This window comes from Streptopelia decaocto (assembly GCF_964273445.1).
Source record: "Streptopelia decaocto genome assembly, chromosome: 5".
In the NCBI taxonomy this organism is placed as follows: Eukaryota; Metazoa; Chordata; class Aves; order Columbiformes; family Columbidae; genus Streptopelia; species Streptopelia decaocto.
The window spans coordinates 61,578,526-61,601,708 of NC_138659.1; the positions used below are offsets into that span (position 1 = coordinate 61,578,526).

The window sequence follows — 23,183 nt, forward strand, 5'->3', positions numbered from 1 at the left end:
CTGAACAAGAGTGATGGCTCTCCCCAGGACAAAATCAGATCCCAGTGTAGGTTTGTTTTCTCTGTTTGTGGTTGTCCTTTCTGACCAGTCTAGGTTTAGTGCCTGGTTGCTATAGGGCCATATGATCCGTCATTTCCACCTGTGCCTTGGTCTCTGTAAGCACAGATCTCCCCCGTGCAAGCAGTATAGCATACATAGGAAGATGATGGCTCACTTTCTGTAATTCATGGACATCACTGACAGGGGTGGAAGCCAAAAGTATCTTTGTAGCAAAACACATTTTCTTTTAGGCAAAAGAATCTCAAAAAAAAGGAGGGAGGGGAGCGAGAGAGACTTCTCTGTCACAATTCACAGCTTTTGAGATCTGGATTTTCTGTTAATACTTCTATGTCATTGCCAGTCCTGTGCTGAGAAGTAGGTACAGAATTTTAGATCCCCCAAAACTGAGCACATTTTTAACAAGTGTCTTTGATGATTTTTTTTTTTTTTTTTTTTTAAATGTAAGATGCAATTAAATAAGAATGGCTGGTTTGTTTGAAAATTTTCCAGCCGAACAGTAGGGGTTGTATGAATGTCAGCCTGGGCCCAACAGAGCGGGCATTGAACCAGACCTCGTAAGAGCAACTGGACCCAGTACCCGTATTATGTTCAGTACCAGAGGTTTTTTGTAGTACAAGGGCTTTAATGTTGTAATCTTAATGGCTAGAGGTAACAAACCAGTCTGAAAGGAAAGAGGAAAAAATGAAGTCTAAAGCAATTAGAAAAATATCTTTTGTGGATTTTAGGTACTGCCAGCCACGTTTGTGTCTTTTTACAGATGAATGAGCTGTTCTGTCACTGTAAGAATGAATTGTAATGTAACGGACTTGAACTAATTATATCCTGTAAACCTACAATAATAACAATAAAAGTTTTTTTGAAGTTCAGACATGCGTGTAGTTGGTCCGACCAGCCGAGTTGGTCAGCAGTGGAGCAACAGTGTGTCCCTTGGGGTTAACGAGATTCAGGGGCATTTTGGGAAAAACAGTTGGGTAAGGCAAGTCCTGGGACAAAGTAACTGTGGAGCAGGAGTCACAACTGGGCACTGATTGGAGCAAGGTCCTTGCCATCTGCATTTCTAGACTGCTTCCAGTTACCAGCAGGTGCTTGAGCATGTCTGTTCTGACTCAGTTGGAGAACAGTGTAGGCTGAGGGGTCTGATCTCAAGTTCTTCATACTTTGTGGCATTTGGACAGTGAGCTTGTGGTCTTGTGTCTTCTCATCATGCTGTTTCTTCTTTGCATCTTAAACCCTGCTATGTAGGGGGAAGGAGAGATGAGACATAATACACGGTTATATTTATAAGGGTATCTCTTCTAACCTGAACTGAGGGAAGCTGAGCTGTTATCATATCCCCAAAATGCTGTCCCACAAGGTTTATCCTTCTGCTTCAGTGCTCCCAGTTTGCAAAGACAACAGTTCATTCTTTAGAAAAACTTAAACTCCTGTTATACCTCTACTAGACATTCCCAAACCTACACTTCCTTGAAGCAAGCCCCTTGTCTTCTCCCCAGCATCGCCAAGCTGATCGAATGTAGCAGGCTCCCCAGTGGTCAGTCAGCAAATGCTGAACAAGCTCAGACTGCAGCCAAGCAGCAAATGCAAAACTTGCCTCTGTAACAAAGCCATCAGAGGTCATGGAGCTTTGCACCCGGGATGCAAATTATATGTCCCAGAATGTGATATGTTCATCTAGCATGCCAGATACCTCCTGTAAGCTCTGCACGTGCAGCTGGATAATGTTGCATCCTAGAATGTGTTTTTTCCCCTAAAAAACAAACAAACAAAAACTGTAAAGAAAAAAAAAATTACAACCCGTAGCGATTGTTTTTTAGAAGGTTGCAAGTTGTATTTCATCTCAATCCCAAATTGTATCATAATCTGTAATATACATGAAAATCATGGATGTGGATTTCTTGTATTTTATCTGCTAATGCTTTCCCAGCTCTGTAGGTGATATATGTCTTGTTTTCTGTCTGGGGTTTCATATTTGGTAGCAGGGCTGCAGTGCCCCAGGATTTGATCCTTGCGCTCTCCCTTGCAGCGTGCCAGCAAAACTGCTTGGGCGTCAGTGTGGGAAACTGGCTGAAAACCAATTTCCATCCCGCTGCCAGCCTGGCTCGTGGTGCGGCTGCGCCGCGGAGGCTGCAGCACAGGGACCAAAAGGGCTCGTTGCAGGCAGCATGGGGGCTTGGGTGGCTGAAGCTGGTTTTAACAGGGATTTCCCCAAATATTTTATCTGGAACTTGTGCGACGTTGTAGTTGAAAGAGTTCAGATCTTCCATGCGAGTTCACAGATGTTCCTGGACAGTAGTTGCACTGACCCAAAGGAGGGGTGGGTGAACTGTGCTACAGAGCATGGACACTTTACACTGCTGATATCATGTCAAACCGTGCTCTTTAATACTGTTTGACAACTCTTGCTCCTTCATTCTTGGCTTTTTTCCTCTGAAGAGGTGAATTATTTGCATACCAAATACATTTGCAAGCATTTTAATATTAAATACATTATTGAACGTACATATTTGCATGTTAAAATGTAATTTCGTAGTATGCTATCTCTTTCTACAAATCTTGGTTCTCTGTTCTTCAAACTTGAGAAAACATCCCTCTACAGTACCTGTTTGAGGAGTGATGTTCCCGAGTGTGCTTCTGAGCCTGATTGTTTATATGAAAATTCAGATGTCTGCTTTTCTGCTTTTGATCCGGTTCTGTTTGTGTTTACAAATGCTTATCAGGTTTTTTTTACATGAAATTTTAAGTGTGGCTCTCTACTAAGACATGAAAATTTTGGGTTGGTTTGTTTTATTCTGAATGTAATGAGCTTCTGTGAGAAGCTTTCCATAAAATTGCACACAAGATGAAAAAAGCTAAAACTCAGCTATTTGCCGTGGGTGCAGCCACAATCCTGTGCAACCCAACGTACAAACTTTCCTGCTGATCCCTCGGTGTCTCCGAGTGTCTCCTGAAAGTGCAGGCACTAGCCAGCGCTCGGCGGAGGCTCCTGGCAGCCTCAGAGCGGCCCGGCGCCTCCTTTGAGCTGGAGTTATGAGACGTTTTGGAAATGCAGTAGTTGAGGAATGTCTTCCTTCAAGTTGGGAGATGAGCTCTCAGCTGATGTTAAACAGAGGTCCCGTCTTCTGGGTGTGTTTGGTTGAATGTGTCAGGAAGGGCAGCTGTATGAAAACCGTGGGGGAGTGATGAATGCAATGTAAAATGATACAGGACAGTTTGTTGTAAAAGATATGATGGCCATTTTGAATGTAATAATTTTTAATTGTATGCTGTTGGGTTTTTTATTTGAACTTGAATAGAGATGCTTATACACCACCAGAGATTTTATTAATGTTTTTAAAATACTTTTCTAGAATTTATCCTTAGTTTTCTGATTACAGTAATTATTCACTTGTTCTTCTTTCATTTTTGATGTTGTCCTTCAGAGATGAACAAGAACGTTATTTGTGTCCAGACTTGAAAGTTATATTCAATGCCCATTTTTAATGGTTAATCATTCTTCCCTCTTTTTGATTTGTTCCAGCTGAAGCCTCCCATCCGCAGTGTTGAAGCATGAGTACTGATGCCAGTCAGGTGGTGATCACTACTCCTCCCTCGGCCACGATGCCTCACAAAGAGCGGTACTTCGATCGCATCAATGAGAATGACCCAGAGTATATTCGGGAGAGAAACATGTCTCCTGACCTGAGACAGGACTTCAATATGATGGAGCAAAGGAAGCGGGTCACTCAGATACTGCAGAGCCCTGTAAGTGGGATTAAGGGGGGATGAGAACAAACAAGTGTTATTTTCTGAGATTCACCATTAACTTTATAAGACTTCAAAACAAGAAACCTACATCACAGCTAGCTGGAATAATTCTGGACCATCTTGTAAGAGGAGTCACACAATAGATTATGCAGCATTTTGTTTGCATAACTTTTTGTCTGTGAACAAGCAGGTTTTATTGTGAGCTTTTTTGTCTCCTGGTGCTTTTACATTCTTATGCTTCACTGCAGTATCACAAAAATATCTGGCTGGCTGCAGGGTACTTAATTAAGCCTTAGGGGCAGGGAAGAAAGTGAAGGAGTCACCGGTCAAATAGGAACAAATTAGGGCATTACGTAGTGTTCTGCTTTCTGTGTTTGAATATTAACCTATCATTTGCATCAGGAATGCTTTCATTAACATTTTTAATTGGGTTAAATTTGTTTAAAAGCTAGACTGTGTTCTTTTCATGTCCTTGGGGGTGATCATTCCCATACTTGGCCACATTTGCAATCATCTACTGGTTGTGTAAGTTCATTACTTGTGTAGGCTGCATATAAAATTATTGAGTCTATTGAACCACCCTCAAATTAGTTTTAATTTATATTTTAATACATGCATTCTTTGGGTTTAACCTGATGAATACATTGGAAAGTAATGCTATTGCCTTGAGTATTTTGAAGCTATAGGGAGTGAGTAAGGACTGCAAGGGTGAGCATTTGGGGGTGTTGGGGTGTAACATAGTGAGGATAATGGGACTGGAAAGGAGTTAAGCAGCTTTACAGACCATTTTCTCTTCAGTTCCTCTGTAAGTTGGGGTGCTCCTTCTGTAATTTTTTTTAAGCTTTTCCATATGTAATGAGATTGCAAACAGCTGTTAGTAATCACCCTATTATAGTCATCCATGAATAACAGGATTGTTTGCTAAAGTGTTGTCCTGGAGTGCCTTTTGGATCTCTGTGCTGCTCTGAGTATAATGTGAACCTGTTGACTAAGGAATTTATTGCTTTCAAGTCCATTTGTGCAAGCTTGATTTTGCAGCCAAGCTCTTTTATAAAGAAAATGCTCTAAGGAGGTATTGCATAATGCTTTAATCATGATAATTTCATGTTAAACACTCAATTGTGAAATGTGATTGGAGTCTGCTCCTTCCTGTTAAAATATTCACATTCTGAGTAGCCAGGACTCACAGCAAAGACTAGATCTTTAGCCTAGCAGATAAAAATAAGTTAGAGAGACCTTGTTTGCATTTGTATGTGTGGTATTTTTTGGTCATTGTGATGGCAGTATTGAATCTGATGAGCGTAAATATTTCTGTAACATAATATAACATAATGTCCCTTTGCTGCAGCCACTGTGGTTTGGTTTTTTTTATATAAATTTAGCATCAGCTTGCAGATTTTATGAAGGGGGATGAAGAGGGGCAAATGCTGAGTGTCGGTAACTCTTTTAACAGAATTTTGGGGGACAAAGAGCCGCTGGGCTAATGTTAGTGTCTTGCAAGAGAAGCTGAGCCCAGCACTTCTTGGAAAGTGACTGTTTGGAGCTGCCAGTAAGTTGCAAGTTCTTGTTGTGTAAGGGAACAGTTGTCCAAATCAGCCAGGGCGCTGCCGCCTGCCCGGCTCCTGGCATCTGACAGGGAGGAACGTGGGAGCCGAATGCCATCAGGAACCAAGAGAAGGTGTTTGAACAACCGTTTCCCCTCACTTAAGTATTTCCTTTTATTGTCTGTTTTCTTGAAATAGAAAATTCAGAGGAACCCTGCTATGATTTATTGTGTGAGGAAATAAAAGTATTTTTAATACAATATCTGTGACTGTGTCCATCAAGCAAATTTCATAATTCATCATTGTGGATAGAAACTGCATTACTTCTTCCAGGTTTCAGCTGGAATGTGCCATAGTCTTCTTGAGAGTCAGGACATTTACCTGAACATAATAATTGTTACAAAAGGGCCATAAAGCATTTTTCCTGTTACCAATCTGCATAACAGAGGTTTGGGATTGAATTAAGGAGAATTGTGCTTAATGTTTTTGTTCTATAGCTGCAGAATTACCTTGCAGTAGAAGTTTGCATAGAGCTTTGTTGTATCTCTGGTTTATTCCATTCAACAAGGTGGAAATAGTTTGAAGGTGTTTGGAAGAAGACTAAGAGAGGTTATCAGACACATTTTAAAGAAGAGCTCGCTCGCTGCTAAATCTTCACCCAGTCTTAGATAAATGCATTCATATCTTCACCCAGTCTAGATATGTGCGTTCAGATCAGGGAAATAGTTACTGACTCATCTTCTGGTAAATACTAGTAAGTATGAAGTGTATGTAGCAAGGATAATACCTTTCTTAAAAATACACAAGCATGTATGGACTTGAGATGAGCTTGTTTGAACATGCACTTCCTCTGAGCAAATGTTTATGGTGTAAAACTAAAGGGTCAATGACTGTCATATATAAGGAAGGTGAGGTACTGATTTAATCTGTTTTATCAACAAGCTTTTTTCTTCATTTCTTTCTTTCAAGTAGGAAAATCTAAATCTCTTTGCAAGAAAATAATTTCAAAAATATATTTCAGGAGCCATGTTATATTTTGTGCAGTGAATGTTACTGTAGGGGCTACAGCCCTGACCAGACATCTTCAGACATCAAACTGCTGCATCTCTCTGATGTGCTGTTTGATGCACACATTGATGTGCAATCTGACTGTTCCTCTCTGATGTGCGGTTTCCCTTTCCTAAATCAAATAATTTAAAAGCTACTGAAAAGCTATTCTCATTAGCTCTGATGTCTGCTAATGTCTTAGAGTCTGTTCACAGTAAGTCTTAGACAAATTAATAGGAGTTTTATGACCACTGTCTGCAAAGAATGTCCTGACATCATCAGTGAATTCTGAGACCTGTTTGCTTAATGCTGCGTGTGACCCATGATGGCCTGGAGAATCTGATGGGACCCGCATGTTTGTCGTTCTGTGTCTGTTAGAAAGATGGAAAGGAGTTAAGATGAGCTAGGACTGAGCAGCCTGGTAGCATCCAGAGGTACTGCTGGCCAATTTTACCATAAAAGCGTTTATTTCAGTAATGTGTGGAAGTTCAGAAGGTTCAAGTACTGCATCATTATTTTTAAAGGAAAGGCGCTGCATTTATGCAGTGGACTAATTTTGTTACTTTATGTTGGTTCTGAGATACTTGACCTATAATATAAATATAAATTTGAAAATATGGGGGGTTTTTTTAGATTTTCCAGCTTAACTCTGAATTTTAAAAACAGTTTTGTCTTGTCATTTGCTAAAAAATCATATATTGCCTGTTATGCAGAGTACCTACCGCTTTCAAAGAGTAACACTTATTTGTTGTAAGATCAAAACCCTTATTTCAGTTATGGTGTGGAAGTCCTCCTGGCCTTCATTTCCTTCTGGAAACAAAGCAGGATGCATTCTTATACATAAGATATACTGCTATTTCATTATATTATTTGATTTTGTTCTATTTCATTATTTTTACTGACGTAAGGAGAAGTTGGAGTAGGCAAATTTGTGTATAAAGTGTTGAATTGAACAGCTGAAATACGTAAACGTAGAAATGCCTGACTCTTGGAATTTTAATGCCCAGTTTATGTTTTGAATTTACCAGTGAAAGTTTTGTGTGGCTTTTTGAGACCCATTGAATATGCACTTGCTATTTTTACATATGAAACGCAGCTATTTGGAGGCTGTTTGGTTTTATGCTGAGCAGTTTGCTGGCAGGATCTCCTCGGGCTTTGCTTTAATTTCACGTTGGATGTAGAGAGCACCTACCAATCCATCGAGACTCTTCAGGGTGTTTGGAGTGATCCTGGCTCAGCGCTGCCATTATCTGAGGGCACTGGTTCAGGTCTAGCCAGCTGGATTGCAAAATCAAGGCTTTTTTAACGCAGAGGTTAAAAATGTACTTCTCTCCGGTGCCGATCTTCCTTCCTGCCGGGCCCACGCACAGACGCCCCTGCCTCCCACGTTGGCTGGTCTTGCCCAGAAAAGTGGGGAGATAACAGCTCTGCTTAGCAACTCCTCTGTTCAGAGCTCTGTCTTAGCATGCAGCGTGCAAGCAGATTTTTCTCCTCAAAAACAAGCAAACCCACCCACACTTCCATTTTTTTCTTTTTCTTTTCCTGGCTGTGTTATTTTCAAACCATCAGGACAGAGATGAAGGATGGTTTGATTTATTTTTTCCCCAGCTTTTGCAGTTGTCTGGCTTTTTTTTATTGAGTGAACATTCAGTATTTTCACAACACCACTCCCTTTTGGAGCTGTTTATTTTCTTAAAATATCAAAGTCCTTTCAGTTCCTCACGTGTTTCAACTTCCACGGCTCTTTCTCCACAAGTTCAAAAGCCTTTAAGATCCTTCAGGAGTGTCACCCTTTGGCCGGGAAGGGCTTGCACAACCTGGTACCTCCCCATGGGACCTCCTTGCTGGGCAGCCTCTTGCATTTTAGGTCCTTCCTCTGGCTGTGGTCTCCTCTGACGTCTTCCTGGCTTCCTGCTGGGGAGTCGTGACTCTCCTTTCATCCAGTGGCTTTTTTAATTGCATTCTTTTGTCATATGACCTGTGCAGCATTTCATTCACCATGGGAGATGAGCTCAACTTGGCACATCATTTAAGACACATCAGAAAACGTCCCTTAAAGATCCCATCTGAGCCGTGACAATATCCTGCTGAGCCTGGGACAGATGGGGGGCCGGGCAAGTTCAGTGTTTTAAGTGAAGGGAATTGTGTGCTCAGGGTAACGCTGTGTTAGTTCAAGGCCATCCACTAGATCTCTATGAGAAACCAAGAAATCCTCTTCCCTAAACTCTGTTTCTGTGTTGGTGATGGTGCAGGGTCAATTCACATCCAGGTTCTGACACATCAGCATTGCAAATACAATTGGGAGTTGTGCTGTTCACTGCTTTCTTACATTAAAAAATGAAAGTTACCATTAGCTCCTCTCTTATTTCCATATTGCTGCTTTTCATTGAGTTTAAACGGCGGTTTTCATTAGATATACATGCCAACAGTTTCCAAAATGACTTCCCCCCTCACACCTATGTTTCTAATCTTTCTGCTGGTTGGTGAACTGCTTGGGTTTTTGTCATTTTGGGGGTGTCTGTGGATCCTCTTGTACTTCTGGCACCATCTTCTTTGGATTATTCAAATCACTGAACAATCAGACCCATCCTCCTTTGCCTGATGACTTTCCTATGGTCTTACATGTATTTGAAGCTATTAATTGTAAATAACATTCTGGGTTAATTCTGTAAGAAATCGATAGAGGGATATAAAATAAAAAGTATTGTTAAGAAATCCATTGTTTTTCTTTCATTCACTAGTCTTGTAAATTCTGTCCAACAAAGGCATCAAGTTGGGCTGGTGAGAGCAGGGAGAGGGGTTTCCATTACAGTACAAGTAGTGAATAACAATTAAAGGTCTTACTTAGCTGTATTAATTTATGAGTTTTTGCGTGTTTTTTGTTTTGGGGTGTTTTTCACTTTGTGGTTTTGTTTTTTGGTTGTGCATGGGTTTTTTGGGGGGTGTTTTTGTGTGGTTTTTGTATTGGTTGGTTGGTTGTTTTCACTGGCTGTTAAATAATCCTTTGGTTTAGTAAATCTCTTAACAGTGGCTGGAAAATCCTGCAAAGTCATGGCTGATGACTTTCCCCTCTGGCTGCGAGATCTCTGCCCGTTGTCTGTCCTGGTGCATCACCACCACACGTGTTCCCACCACCTCTACTCCCGCGTTTACTGAAAAAACAGTTAATCATGCTCGGAAACATGTCAGACCCCATGACGAGCTGAAATTTGATTTCTTCTTCCTGACCCAGGCCACCCACTCGTGGCAGCAGCTGCGCGAACCTGGGGATCGCTGGGGCTTGGGGAGCTGGCTGTGCCGAAGATGGGCTTTGCGAATGAGCTCAGTGCTTCAGGTTTTGCTCTAATCATAGGGTATTTCTGGGCTGCTTATCGCAGGAATAAACATGCTGCTCCGTTTGAGGAGGGAAGTCAGTGAGTACCAGGTTAGAGGAGCTGGAAAAACCAGCGCGGGCTGAGCTCTGTCACTGGAGTCACTGGATCCAGCCCAGGCACCCACACGTTTCACTGCAGGTGAAGAGATTATTATGGCTTTACCTGCTTCCCCATATTTATTACTGAGCCTGTTTCTTTCTGTCTTAAGACAGTAGCCCACTCCCTTTTTTTCTTGTAGCTTTAACAAACACTTTTTGTGACTCTTATCTTTTCCCCGCCAGCCTTAAGTCGCTGGCGGTTTTTTTGTGGCCAACTCCACCCTTTTCCACTTAGGGCACCGGTTGTTTGTATCTGAACTCCAGTCTTGAAACAGCCTGTGACGAGGCCATATCGGCTGTTTCGGTGAAGTTCTTCCTCTCTGTGAGCAGCTGCGTTTACAGCACGGGAGTTAAAATTAACATCTCTTCGCTCTCAAGAACAAAATTCCAGTTAAGTTTTGTAACTTTTCTTCAGTGGTGGTGATATGGCTTAGAGACTCTGGGTGGGCACATTTACACGTAGATAAGTTGAATTAGAACCTTGTTAAAAATGGATATATAAACTGTTTAAGAATGGGCAAAAGTGAAAATGGATGAAGGGGTTTCCTGTATTATTGTGCAGCTTTGAGGTTAAGAGCAGAGCTGCTATTAAATGGAGGGACCTCACATGTCTTCTCTAGCTACTTTCCTGGAGGCTGACCTATCAGTTTGGACCTTGATGTAATTAGCCTTGATGTGAGCTCATGCTTTCTCCTCTTAAAGGTTTGGAATGGTGTGGAGTATTCATAGATAACCTGTATGTCATTATTTGCTCTGTTTACAGTGAAATTTTTTTCTTATTATTTTATTTCTACTTCTTTTGTGTGGAAAAGGACTACATGGGGAAATCAATGGTCAACAAACAAGAAGCAGCATAGAAAGATAGTCAAAATACTTATGAGCCTGCATTATTCTTAACATCCTCAGAGAGCTGCCTACCAAAATGAAGAGATTAATACTAAATTTTTCTCAACATTATTATTCTATGCTATATATAGACGTGTATTCATGTAAAATAGATTATTTTAGCAAGTTGGTTATTCTAGCTTTTCTGCTTACATTGTCTAAAAAATACCAGTTGTCAACTGGCATATACAGATATTGCTTTGATTCTTAAAACCCCCAATTTACCCTGTCACCTCACACTTACGTTGTCCTGAAAGAAAATGGAAGTAAATGAGTCAGAACTGAGGCTTGTAACTTCACTGTTGATTTTCAGAGAGCCCTTGCAGGTCTAAGTTGAAAGATTTTTGCATCTAAACTGCTTGAGTTTATGATGCGTGTTTAGAAAATGATTGCACATATTTCTGGAGAAGTAATTTTATTATATTAGAAAGACCTTGACCTAATCATGTAACTAGTGACTGTATCAAGAAAAACTGCATCTATGGTATCTGTTCTGCATGCTGCAGTACCGTGTAAGGCTGTCTAGGCTGGTGTAGAAGAGCTGGATGGAGTTTTAGAAACAGGCTGAGCTGCCCTGCATATTTATACTGGTGAGTTGTGGGGATGTTCATGTCTGAGTGCCAGGTAGTGGAGCAGCATTCAGAAGGTGGGTGAGAGGGCAGCAGAGCAGATGGACACAGCCCTCTCAGGGCAGCCCAGTCAGCAGCTGTGGCAGGCTTGGAAGTGCAGGGAATGCTGAGGTCTGTGGTCTGTGCAAAACCATGTTTTCATCTGGTGTAACATGATGTGGTTCAATTCACTGCAGTTTTGAAGAGAACACCCTCAACTGGTGGTAGTGGAAGGGGAATTTGCAGACTGCTGCATACCGAGATCAGGAAGATGTACCAGGGGAGGTTTAAGTTGGACATTAGGAAAAGGTTCTTCACCCAGAAGGTGCTGGAGCACTGGAACAGGCTCCCCAGGGAGGTGTCACGGCCCCAAGCCTGACAGTGTTCAAGAGGAGACTGGACAACACCCTCAGACACATGGTGTGAACTGTGGGGTTGTCATATCCAGGGACAGGAGTTGGACTCAATGATTCTTGTGGGTCCCTTCCAACTCAGGACATTCTATTCTATCAAGCTGTTTGCATCACTGACTCTCTGCTGCCAGGCAAATAAAAGCTCTACTCAGCATTCTCCTAGTTGTGCATCTTGTCTGGAGTGTTGCTTTGCCTCCTTTTCAATAGCTGTCCTGGGCTCAGCTTTCATGCCACAGTCTGTGGCACGCTCGCGCCATTCAGCGGGATGCTCGTGGTGCTGTTCCAGCACAAACAAGGGGGACACTGGTGCTTGGCTGGGCAGGTGAACTCACTGAAGACAGGAGGATGCTCGTGCAAAGAATTGATTCTCAGCTCTGGTGGGTGGGTGATCCGGGTGGCAGCACCGGTAGCACCAGTGCAGGCACAGGTGGGATGTCTGAGCCCAGATGTGGTTCAGCGGGGCTGATGGGCAGCACGGGCAGCTGTGAGGCGCTGTGCTCCTTGCTTTGGGACTCAGTATCCCACTGTGAAACATCCCTGCTCTTATTGTATCATCTTACGTCTAAAACTCACAAGTACCCAAAGAGCTATTTAAATCCCAGAGCTGAAACTTTATTGAGCAATGCTGAGCCTACAGATGAATAACATAATTTTTCACTCATCTGACAGTACAGTTTTTCCTTTGTAAGCATTTTCTTGTCAAATACTACGTCTGAAATTACTAGTGACCTTTCTGCTTGAAAAAGATCTGCTTTTGTGCCAGACCAGAGTGTTTGTTGTCTTTTTGAAAACATCTCTCTCAAGCATCACTTTTACTTGGTCATTTGTGGTCAGTTGCAGTGTAATGCCATGTATATGTTACAGTCTTGTGAATGAAAGCAAAACCACACCACTTGGATTCCAGGCTACATTAGGTTTTCAGAAGCAGATCTCAAAATCAGAGCCCTTCATGGTAGTGGTTTTACAGAAGTGCTGTACAGCAGAAGTTCCAATACATATCATTAGTGTAATGGCTAATATTTAAGGTAAATTGTTCTCCAGAAGAAGGTGGTGCCCTTCATATGAGCCCATCGGGAATTATCAGAAACAGAGGAAGGTTGTATTAGCACATGTGAGATGGTTACCTAAGGACATACATATCCAAGTTTAAAGGTCTGTAGCAGTGAACAAAAGGTATTGAAATGTTCATTAATATGCATGGAGGAATGTGTGTGAGTCATGTGCGTGACACGCTGAAGGCGCAATCTGCTAGAAAACGTTTACTCATTGGCATGTGGATAAATTGAATATTTTACACACTTCATCCATATCCTCACCTCTGCTTTACAGCTCATCCCAGACCTCCCTATTTTCTACTTGCCCTGGCTTTTACCTATCTTCTGTTATTTCTGAAATTATTTTCAAGGCAAGCTGCTTGTTCAGTTTAACAAAATTGTTGATACAACACTAAATCCTCATTTGTAGTAGTCTTAGCAGGTGTATAATATACTACTGTTAGCATCAGAGAGCAAAACTGAGCTCAGAAGAATGAAAGTAGCATTATCAGAAAGCAGAAGAATTAAAAATGCAATAAGAAATTTTTAAAAATCTGCCAAATATTGCCTAAAATATATTGTACTACCTTTTTATACTGCTGTAGAAGTAACATTACTCATACAAGTTTTTAAAAAAGTTTGAACATGACTAATAAGAGCTTATTGTGAATGTTTTTTGCAGATCTTTTTTATAGTCCTTGTTGAATTGAAGTGAGAGTGATTTACTATAATACAGATAACTGTTTTTCTCCATCTCCTCTCAAGCAAATACTTCCATAAATTTCATGAATTCTGTCTTCCATGTAGCCCCCAGGAGACCACAAATGCACCATTTCCTTATATACAGGTTGTAAACAAGAGTGAAAGCGCATTTCAGCTTTGCTGAATGTGAAATGGCAGAGCTTTCCAGGGGGCCTCTTGCAGGAATATTTCAGAAGTAACTGAATATTTTGGAATGACAAATTGAAAATAAGTGTTCGTACAGCTTATTGATGAACTATATTGGCCAGTTGTTGTCTCTTCAGTCTTAATAGATCCCAGTAACAGAAGGAGAAAGTGCCATAAAACTGTAGCCATATGGTGAACCACTAGCAGAAAAGTGAGCTGGCACTGGGATGGATGGTGCTTGAAAGTCTGTTTTATGTGTTTGGGGGATTTTTAGGGGGGCATAAAAAGCCTTTTGTAATGTGAGGGGTATGATACACAAAGCGCTGAGGAAGTACCTCTGTTATTTTACAATTTATACGCTTTCAGGCAGGTTGGTAGAACATAAAGGTTCGACCTTGGCTCCTTTCTCTATGCACTGTGAGTTGTTTGACCACCAACATTTTCTTCTAGTTATGTCTTCAACAGGGAATTGTATAAATCACATGCATCTGAATTTCATTGAAAACCACTTTGGTTGTAGTGAGAGATGCTCAGATTCAGGAACTAAGCAGCCTCAAGGATTAAAACTGGGCTGTCATGGGTGACGCTGAATCATGTTTCCTGTTTTTTCAGATTGTGATTTTCTGTGTATCCCTTTCCTTACCCTGAGCTTCGGCACTGTGTTCAAACACTCAGTGCTGCACTTGGGTTTTCACTAAGAGTTGTGATTTGAGTATGGAAGAAGCTACTTACTGCCCAGTGCTCTGCAAATGGGGCTCTGGGACTCTCAAAATGAATGTCCCAAATTGGTGGAAGCGTCTGACCTCAGCCTGCTCACTACTGTTCTGTGGAAGTGATGACAGGGCCCTGCTGCACCTTAAAGGCGTATTTTGGGGATTACTAACTTAATGCTTGTGAAGCAGTTGGATTTACAGTAATTATCTGCCTTGAGAAGATCTTGTCAGCTAAATAATAGTTGTCATCTCAATAGAGTATGAGTGGCATGAAAAAAAAAATGCACAGGGCCACACGCTGAGCCATGAGAAGAGTAAAAAATATTGAATTTCTTTTCTAGTGAGATCTAGCCACTGTGTGCCAAATGAGGCATGGAGACAGCTGTAGTACACTTAAGGATTATTATCTCTGTGAAAAGGGGCAAAGAAATATCCTCTGGGTGTCTGACTTCCAGCAGTCCGGGCTTGTGGCCACATGCAGGTTCCAGACTGGGGACAGTGCTGGTTATTTTGTTGGTACAGGTGGCACCCACATGGCCGTGGAGACACATGAGGTCTTGGTGATGATGGCCATCCTCAGAGATAAGTCAGACTGAAGGCAGTGGGTTCCACAGTCATCTGCTGATAGATGAAGGATCAAAGTCAGGATACTTTCTCCAACCACTTGCTGTTTTCCTCAAATCCTTGTTTGCCTTTCTGGCAATTGTTTCCACATAATTACCTCCCATCAGTTTTCCTTACGGGCTCCCAGTGCTGATCCCCCTCCCATACCTCCACTTCTTTTATCTCAGTCAGGTTCCTTTCCTCACTCTGTTCCCTGTTTCTTCTTTCCTTTTCCCCATCTGCTCCATTCCCCTGCTGCATAGATCTTACCTACAGCAGCTGCTAATGAGAAAAACCTGATCTTGCCCATATATCTTCCAAAATATGGAGGCTGGTAAGAGGTGATTGATCTCTTTGGGGGATGTTGTGTGCATAGTCTCATTTGCACAAAAAGATCCATGTAACAGATACTGCAGTCAGTCCACGTGAATATTTAGAGGCTTTACTTGTGGAAATCTGGCAAGTCTCAGGTACACACAATCCTGTCAAAATTACCCTAAGGAAGAGCAAGGGTGCCTGAAAGCTTGGAAATTAAAGTGTAGTTGTGGATGCTCAGCTGTCCAACTGAGAGGCCACATCAAGTAGAGTCTTGAGGAGGTTTTTTGGGGGGTCTGGTAGCTCTCTCTCTCTTTTAGAGTCCAAACTGTTGATGAACAGACTATGTCATGAGGTTGGTGGATTTTACTCAACAAAGTGGGTGTTTTGGAGGACTGAATTAAAATTCAAGGAAGAAATTGCATTTGCCATACAGAACTCTTTTCTTTTTAAATTGAGAGCAAGTACTCTGCTAAGGAAGGCAAACTGAAAGGAGAAATTACACACTGGGAATAGCCCAGTGCTATAATAGGAGTCAGCTGTGTGGTAAAGACACCAAATGTCTTTCTGGAATGAACCAGCAAGAATATTTGCAATACACCTCAGCTCATGTTGTATGCAGCTTTGCAAACTGCTCGTTCAGACAAAAGCTGGAAGGTGCTGCCAAGAAATGATGAGAGGGTTAGAAAACGTAACCTCTAAAGCTGCTACTCCTGCATTTATACGGTCCTAAAATTACAGTCCTTAAAATTACATTCGGTCCTTTGAAGGCAACCACGAGGCTGATGTGGCCCACGGTGAAAATGAGTTTGGCACCCCTGCTCTAAAGAAAGTTTGAAGGAACAGAATTTACTTAATCTAGAAATGGCAAGACAGCAGTAGTCCTAGGACAGGCATTTGTTGTGGATAGTGGTTCATCTGTCCGTCATCTAGAAGGAACAGGCTTTGTCCGCAGTGTATAGTACACCAGGTTTGATACTGTGAAAAAGGACAGTTTATCTTTTGGGGTGTGGACATTTTATGCAGGAGAAGAGGAAAGCATTTTTTCCTTTGGTTTGTTTTTTGTTTTGTTGTTGTTTGTCTTTTGTTTGTTTGTTTTGTGTTTTGTTTTTTGCTTTGGGAGAAGGAAAGAAATAGAGAGGAGATGACATCTGTGATACTACTTGAGCGTGGATGAGCTCCAGTTTTCCAGTTGTTTATAACTTTATCACATTTGGATGGATTTTCAGAAGGATTACAGAATTAAAAAATATCTAGCACTAAAAGCAACACATTGTGATTGAATTTCAAATACCGCTTCCAAAATATGGAGCTTATTGATAAAAATGGGGTTTGTTATTATTTACAAAAAAATACACTTCATCTTGTTTTGTTCTGGGAACTAGTTAACCCTCTGTGACCAAACTCCTTCCTCCTGCCCCCCAAATTGCCAATATTTAGCACACAAAGTTTAGGTCAGATAATTAAAGTTTGGCAAAGTTATAAGCAGCTAAAAACAAGGTCTGAGGAGAAGTACAGTATAACATTAACAACAGGTGAAGCTACCAGCCCCACTTACAGTAATCTTATTTCTGTCAAAGCCGGGTTTCCTTGATTCTCAAATGTTTCTACAGGCTTTTAGAGAAGATCTGGAATGCCTTATTCAAGAACAGATGAAGAAGGGCAATAACCCCACTGGACTGCTTGCATTACAGCAGATTGCTGAATACATTACAGCAAGCTCTTTTGCAGGTTTTTCCTCATCTCCACTCAGTAAGTGAATTATGCATATAATTGCACTTTTTCCTCTTTCTTTTATTATCACCAGGCCTCAGGCTGGGATCTCCCCTTTCTTTGAATAAAAGTTCTGTCAGAGCTTGATTCAGCTGTGAAGTAGTACAGATGGTGACCTTAACTTTCCTTTTTAGGCTTCTTTCTTTTGAATTCTTTGATTTGTATAATCATATCCAAAATGTTTGGAGTCTTCACACTCAGTTATTGTAGAATTTGCCAGTAAAAGTTTAACTGAGGTAGGGAGCAAAAAAAATGCTGCACCCTGTTACTATTAGTGCTTTAACATGAGCATAAAACAAGATGTGAAATACATGACAATTTAAATTATTTTTCTACTCTTGCATATAAATTATTATTTTTAAAAAGGAGTGGGTGGATAGTTCCACAAACAGCTCCCACAGTTAAAAACAGCTTGTAGTATGCACTCTAGTCATAAAGATGTCATGAGGATCTTTCAATTAACACCCAAGTTCTTCTTTCCAAGTTGTGAAGCACTGAAACGTTAAAGTCAACGTGAGTCCTGTGGGTGGACATCATATGGGAGCTCACAAGCCTGAAGTACAGTGGCAGCTGTCAGTATTCAGCACCTTTTGAGAACTGGTCCCAAAATGGCTTTTCATAGTTCATTTAACAAAATGAGTGGAAGAGAACAACAGAGAGCCCAGATACTCTTATCTCTGTGTCTCTGGCTGGTTATTGAGGCTGCAGGTCCCACTGCTGTCTCTGCTGCGTTTGCTCAGAGACTCGGACAGGGTGACTAATTTCAAAGTACAGACTCTTTCTGCTGAAAACCAAAATCACTTTTACTTCTTCTGGTCTTACATTTCATGTAAGCAAAGGCTGTAGCACTCGAAGGGATATTGTGCATTCGTGAAGGGGACAAATGTATGTTTGTGTAGTCGCAAGTCAAAAGAGATAAACTGATCTTTGTGCCTTCTCTGTGAAGAGGTGGTCTCTCCAGCAGTTTGAGAACTCTTGCACTAATTGTAACTTCTTCATTAGGGCTAAATTAGAGTGCTCAGACTGAGACATCTCTTCAAATAGTTATACTGGTGTCGGAATTCCAGCAGGAATGTGTTCTCCTGTAATTTTCAAACATGTTAAAATAACTTAATCAGTGGCAAATGTCTTAAGCGCAGTTCCAGTCCTATATAGGATCTTGAATCAGGAGAAAGCTCAAAATCCAAGTGGTACTCCAAAGGAAGGCTGTATTTCACCTCTCTCATGTTTGAAAGAAAGATGAAGACTTAAATTCTGAGTATGGTTCCTACTGTCTTAAGGTAACGGAGGCTTCAGTAAAGACCTTAGAAATTCCAGCAGTGCAGTTCCAGTCTAAGAATTGCTGGTACTGCTGTGCTAACAGTTTAAATACACTACTTCTGGCAGATCATGATATAGCTAGAAGTTATTTAGTTTTCTGAATGGCCATCATATTTTTTTATATGTTTTTCAGGCCATGGAATGATTACACCCATCAACGATCTACCTGGGATAGATACCTCCTCATTTGTTAAGGGAGAAAAACTTACTCGTTGCAAGTTAGCCAGCTTATATAGGTTGGCCGACTTGTTTGGGTGGGCACATTTGCCAAATGCCTATATTACAGTAAGTATTTTAGAGAACTAAAAACTTTATTTGGAATCTTACCTATTCATTCAAATTATTTTTCCCCCTGATTGATATAAATTCAAAAATATATCAGTAATCCATTTTTTTCCTCCTTTCCAGGTAAGAGTGAGCAAAGAACATGACCATATTCTAATCATTCCAAGAGGTCTGTCCTTTTCTGAAGCTTCAGCTTCTAATTTGGTATGTGATTCACCTGCTGTAATAACCAGCAAGGCTAAACCCGTTTGTGGCTGCTGAAATGGACTTCTAAACTATAATCGTGCTGGGTTATGGTTTTTATTATTTACCCGCCAGATGAAAAGCTGATTAACTATTTAGAGATCTGGACATTAGCATCCTTTATCCTCAGCATTTCTTTTTGGGTTTAGCTTTGCTTTCTGTTGCATTGCCTTCAGCTTCAATGTGGAGCAGCAAAGTTTTGTTTTCCTGTCTGGTGCAGCTCATCAAATAACCTCAGTGTAACAGCAACCTCCTATAACCTGACAATATGGTAATACATATGAAATGACTCTGTAGGAGTAGTGTTAGTAGAATCTGCTCTTATCTTTGTAAGTGGGGAAATAAAGTTGAATAATCTTCCCCAGGCTCAACAAAGGAGTTGGGTGAAGTTACAGATTGGCATTTAGGCAACGGTAGCTGCTAAATCACTCATCTTTTGGTGCAGAACCTGCCATATGTTCTTCATGTCAGTATGATTCTGTATAGAAACTACCTCCAGTTGGAAGGGCTAGCGCATCAAGACTGATAGCATTACACCAGCAAACACAGAACCAAAATACAAACATGAGAACAAGACCTGATATGCCCCTGCTGTTGTTTTTTGTTGATCCTGGAATTATTATTTTAATGTTCCCGTGAACCTGAACATTCCCTATGCATTTAATTTTCTTACAGGAAATTTCTCAGAGGCTGTTTTTTCTTCATATTTAAAATGTAGGAAATGTTAACAAAATTGATTTTTGAAAGTCAAAAAAAATAATAAGGTCAGCTAGACCAAAGAGGAATGAATATATGTTGCATCAGGGTCTTGTCTTTACTTTCTCCACACCTGGACTTCCAACAACTATCAAGGGTGTGGGTAGCAGGGGGGCTGATCGACACACAGATTCCTGTCTGCTCTCCTACTTTTTTTCATGCTCTGAGCCCTAAATATGGGGAAGGAAATTTGGTACCAAGAAAGAAAGGGAGGGTGGTTTGTAGATAATGGCAGTTCTTACAAACATTTTGAATATGGTTCCTTTGTTTAACTTTTCCAGGTTAAAGTAAACATCCTAGGAGATGTTGTTGACCAGGGAAGCACAGCTCTAAGTATTGACAATGCAGGATTCAGTCCACATGTGGCCATCTACTCCACACGCCCTGATGTCAGATGTGTAATACACATACACACCCCTGCAACGGCAGCTGTAAGTCTTCCTTCTGGCATTAAAAGAAAACAGGTTTGCCTTATGAGCTTAGAGCACATTTCTGACTGAGAATCACTGCTCATACCAGTTCTATTTTGGTTTTTAACATTGACTCTACACTGGTAAAGAAAGGTGTGAGGTTATCAAATCAGCAGAGAAAGAGGGCTGAGCCACTGCACTAAAATGGGTAGGAATAACCTGATGCTCGCCTAAGATTGTGCTCAGGTTGAGGAGGCTGTAAAGTATATCATTTGCTGGGGCTTCATTTATAGCATCTTAGATTATATAATATGCTGTATACATCATCATTTGCATTATGCGACTCCATTTTTAAGTGGTTTAATTAGTAATTACATTCAGTTTGGATTTGCCTCACTATTAAAAAGTCATAGTTAACATAGAAGTAAAAAATGGTCTGTATAACAATAATAAAAATGTAAGGAGACCTGAAAGAATTGGTCTGAGATAAATATATAACTTAATACTATTTTATGTATAAATGCAAATATATTAATTCCTTAACTATAGACAAAAAAAAGCAATGGGTAACTGCTTTTATACTAGATTTTTGTAGTTGTAAATGTGGGAAAGAAGGAAAAACCATTAAGTAAGCTTATGATGAGAATTAAACATGGATAAAATTCACAAAAATTAACACAGTTGGGATAATTTGTCTTTTTTTATAATGAATCTGAAAAAGAAAAAGGTATTGCTTCTAAGCTTCCACTATGGAGACTTTGTCTGTCTTCTAGCAAAGATACAAAGTACATCCTGCTAAGGTCTGTGTGTTTGAGATGTGGGTTTTAAGAGTTTTATTTTTTCCTAATTATCAGTACTCGATTTTCATGAAACAGGTTTCGTCTATGAAGTGTGGCATCCTTCCCATATCACAGGAGGCACTGATTCTGGGAGATGTTGCTTATTACAACTACCAGGGATCTCTTGATGAACAGGAAGAGAGAATTCAGCTTCAGAAAGTTCTTGGGCCCAGTTGCAAGGTATTCAACCTCATTCACGCACTTCATAAACAATTTTCATGTACTGCTCCAGTTTCTACCATTTAACAGTAGTGTCTTCATTTACTAGGTATTAGTCTTGAGAAACCATGGTGTGGTGGCACTGGGAGAGACACTGGAAGAAGCATTCCACTATATTTTTAACGTTCAACTGGCCTGTGAAACACAGGTGAGAGTTTTATCTTTGTTTAATTTCAATCATTAATGCTGCTGAGTTATAGATTACATCCCAGATGGGAAGAACTCTAATATTTACAAAATATTTGGAGTTGTGGGATCCAGTAATTGTATGCTAGTTCAAAGTCAGAGAAACTGGAATAATCAGGAAAGCATAGAAGGAACAGCACAAATACTGTATCACTCTTCCTAGAATGAGTATCAGTGTTGTTACACTCCAAGGGTACAGGTTTTGCTCCATGCTGTGGAGAGTGAGCTGAATGTTGTAACAAGGAAAGATGCTTCTCTCTATGATCACAAAGATTCGTAAAACCAAATAAACAAAAGATCTTTGGAGCAATGGTGGAGGGTAGGGGATTTAGACATACCTTAACTCCCCAAATCAGTTGTTTCAGTTTTGTCTTAACTTTAATTAGGTGTCTAGGTATTATCTATAACTTGTGACAAAAGACTCCTGAAAGTGTCCTCACCTTCCATAACTCTTAAGCCCACACCCAGAAACTTCATCACTTTGCTCTTACTTGTTCACCCAGTCATCCTGTCCTCCCATGTGGGCATTTGGTAATGCAAATGTCGGTCTCCCTCTTCTTTCCTTTGCTTCCTTACCCTGCCATTCATTTGCGTTCAATGACTTGTTTGTTTTGAAATGGATTTAAAAGCATAATATTTTTAGTCGGGTGATGCAGAAAGACCTTTTTAAGGTACTCTGATAGCTAGTGTTTGAGTCTACTCCTTTAAAAGTGCAGTTGTTAGCAGACGTTATCACCCTTTCAACAACATCACTTGCTATATATTTTAATACATTTTCGCATAGTAGAAAACTAGCCTGAGAAATAACTGCAGCATGTGTTAGTTCCTCCTGTCAATTCAGAAAAGCAGAGAATCCGAAAGCTTTTCCCTGAATGCAATACTCTCATTGCTGTTTCTAGGTTCATGCATTAGCTGGAGCAGGTGGGATAGACAATCTCCTGCTGCTGGATCTGCAGAAGTTCAAGCCTTCCACGCACGCCGTGGCAGCGACTGGAGGAGGTGGAGTTAATATGGCTTCGCAACACAAATGGAAAGTTGGGGAGCAAGAATTTGAAGCGCTCATGCGGATGCTGGACAACCTGGTGAGAGCACGTCGATGGCCTTGTCCATATGGTGTTTGTAAGCTTCTGAGAGTGTAGGATTATCTTCTGTAAACCAAATTATTTTTTCTGATTTCTTTGTGAGTGTGAAAATGAAGGCAAAGTAAATTTTATTGTATGTGAAATCTCTTCTGCTTGGTTTAGTTTCTATTATGTCACTTTATCCGACAATAGTATGCTGTCTTGATAAGAATTTATAATGTTTTGAATATAAATTTTGTCCAGCCCATCTCACAAACATATTTGCTTTTTATAGTAGCTTAATAGTAAAAATGTATGTTAACCACCACATAGTAAATTGACATAGCAGATTCCCTCTGTATTTTTTTATTAACTCTAATATTAGAAAATAAGCTGATGATTTATTATTTGTCTGACATGTCTGATTCACTGCAGTGTGAATTCTGGAACAGCCTTTAATACAAATAGTGACGAAGCAGGGAGTGTCATGGACTAGGATGTGCCATTGTGCAAGGCAGATAGAAATGTCCTCATGCAAGCTGCTGAGGTCATAACCTGAGCAAGGGGGTCATTTGGTGGCCACGTGTTCATGAAGATGAGAGGGAGGTGAAGTGTGAGTGGGGTCCTGCCCAGCTGCTGCTGTACTGTATTTTAAATGGGTCTCTTGAATGTTAGTAGTATGGATGAATGATGGACAACACCAGTAGCCTGTTCTCTGAAGATCTCAGTGTACCTGCTTAAAGCATATAGAGCAGCACAAAACTT

The 23,183-nt window shown here is 40.7% G+C and overlaps 1 protein-coding gene across 9 annotated transcripts in view; it reads left to right on the forward strand.

The window, feature by feature from the left end:
- ADD3 (adducin 3) overlaps positions 1 to 23,183 on the forward strand; it is a 99,681-nt gene that overhangs the window by 67,201 nt on the left and 9,297 nt on the right. For 7 of the 9 annotated variants that reach the window (XM_082054099.1, XM_082054100.1, XM_082054102.1 and 4 more), the window contains 8 exons: positions 3,578 to 3,801; positions 16,940 to 17,078; positions 18,553 to 18,704; positions 18,828 to 18,908; positions 19,985 to 20,134; positions 20,989 to 21,132; positions 21,221 to 21,319; positions 22,257 to 22,439. In XM_082054099.1, coding sequence (XP_081910225.1) covers positions 3,607 to 3,801; positions 16,940 to 17,078; positions 18,553 to 18,704; positions 18,828 to 18,908; positions 19,985 to 20,134; positions 20,989 to 21,132; positions 21,221 to 21,319; positions 22,257 to 22,439 — 1,143 coding nt within the window. In that variant the 5' untranslated portion in view covers positions 3,578 to 3,606. Of the gene's footprint in view, positions 1 to 3,577; positions 3,802 to 10,100; positions 10,258 to 16,936; positions 17,079 to 18,552; positions 18,705 to 18,827; positions 18,909 to 19,984; positions 20,135 to 20,988; positions 21,133 to 21,220; positions 21,320 to 22,256; positions 22,440 to 23,183 lie in introns of those variants that run through there. The other 2 variants (XM_082054104.1, XM_082054105.1) reach the window with 2 other exon arrangements.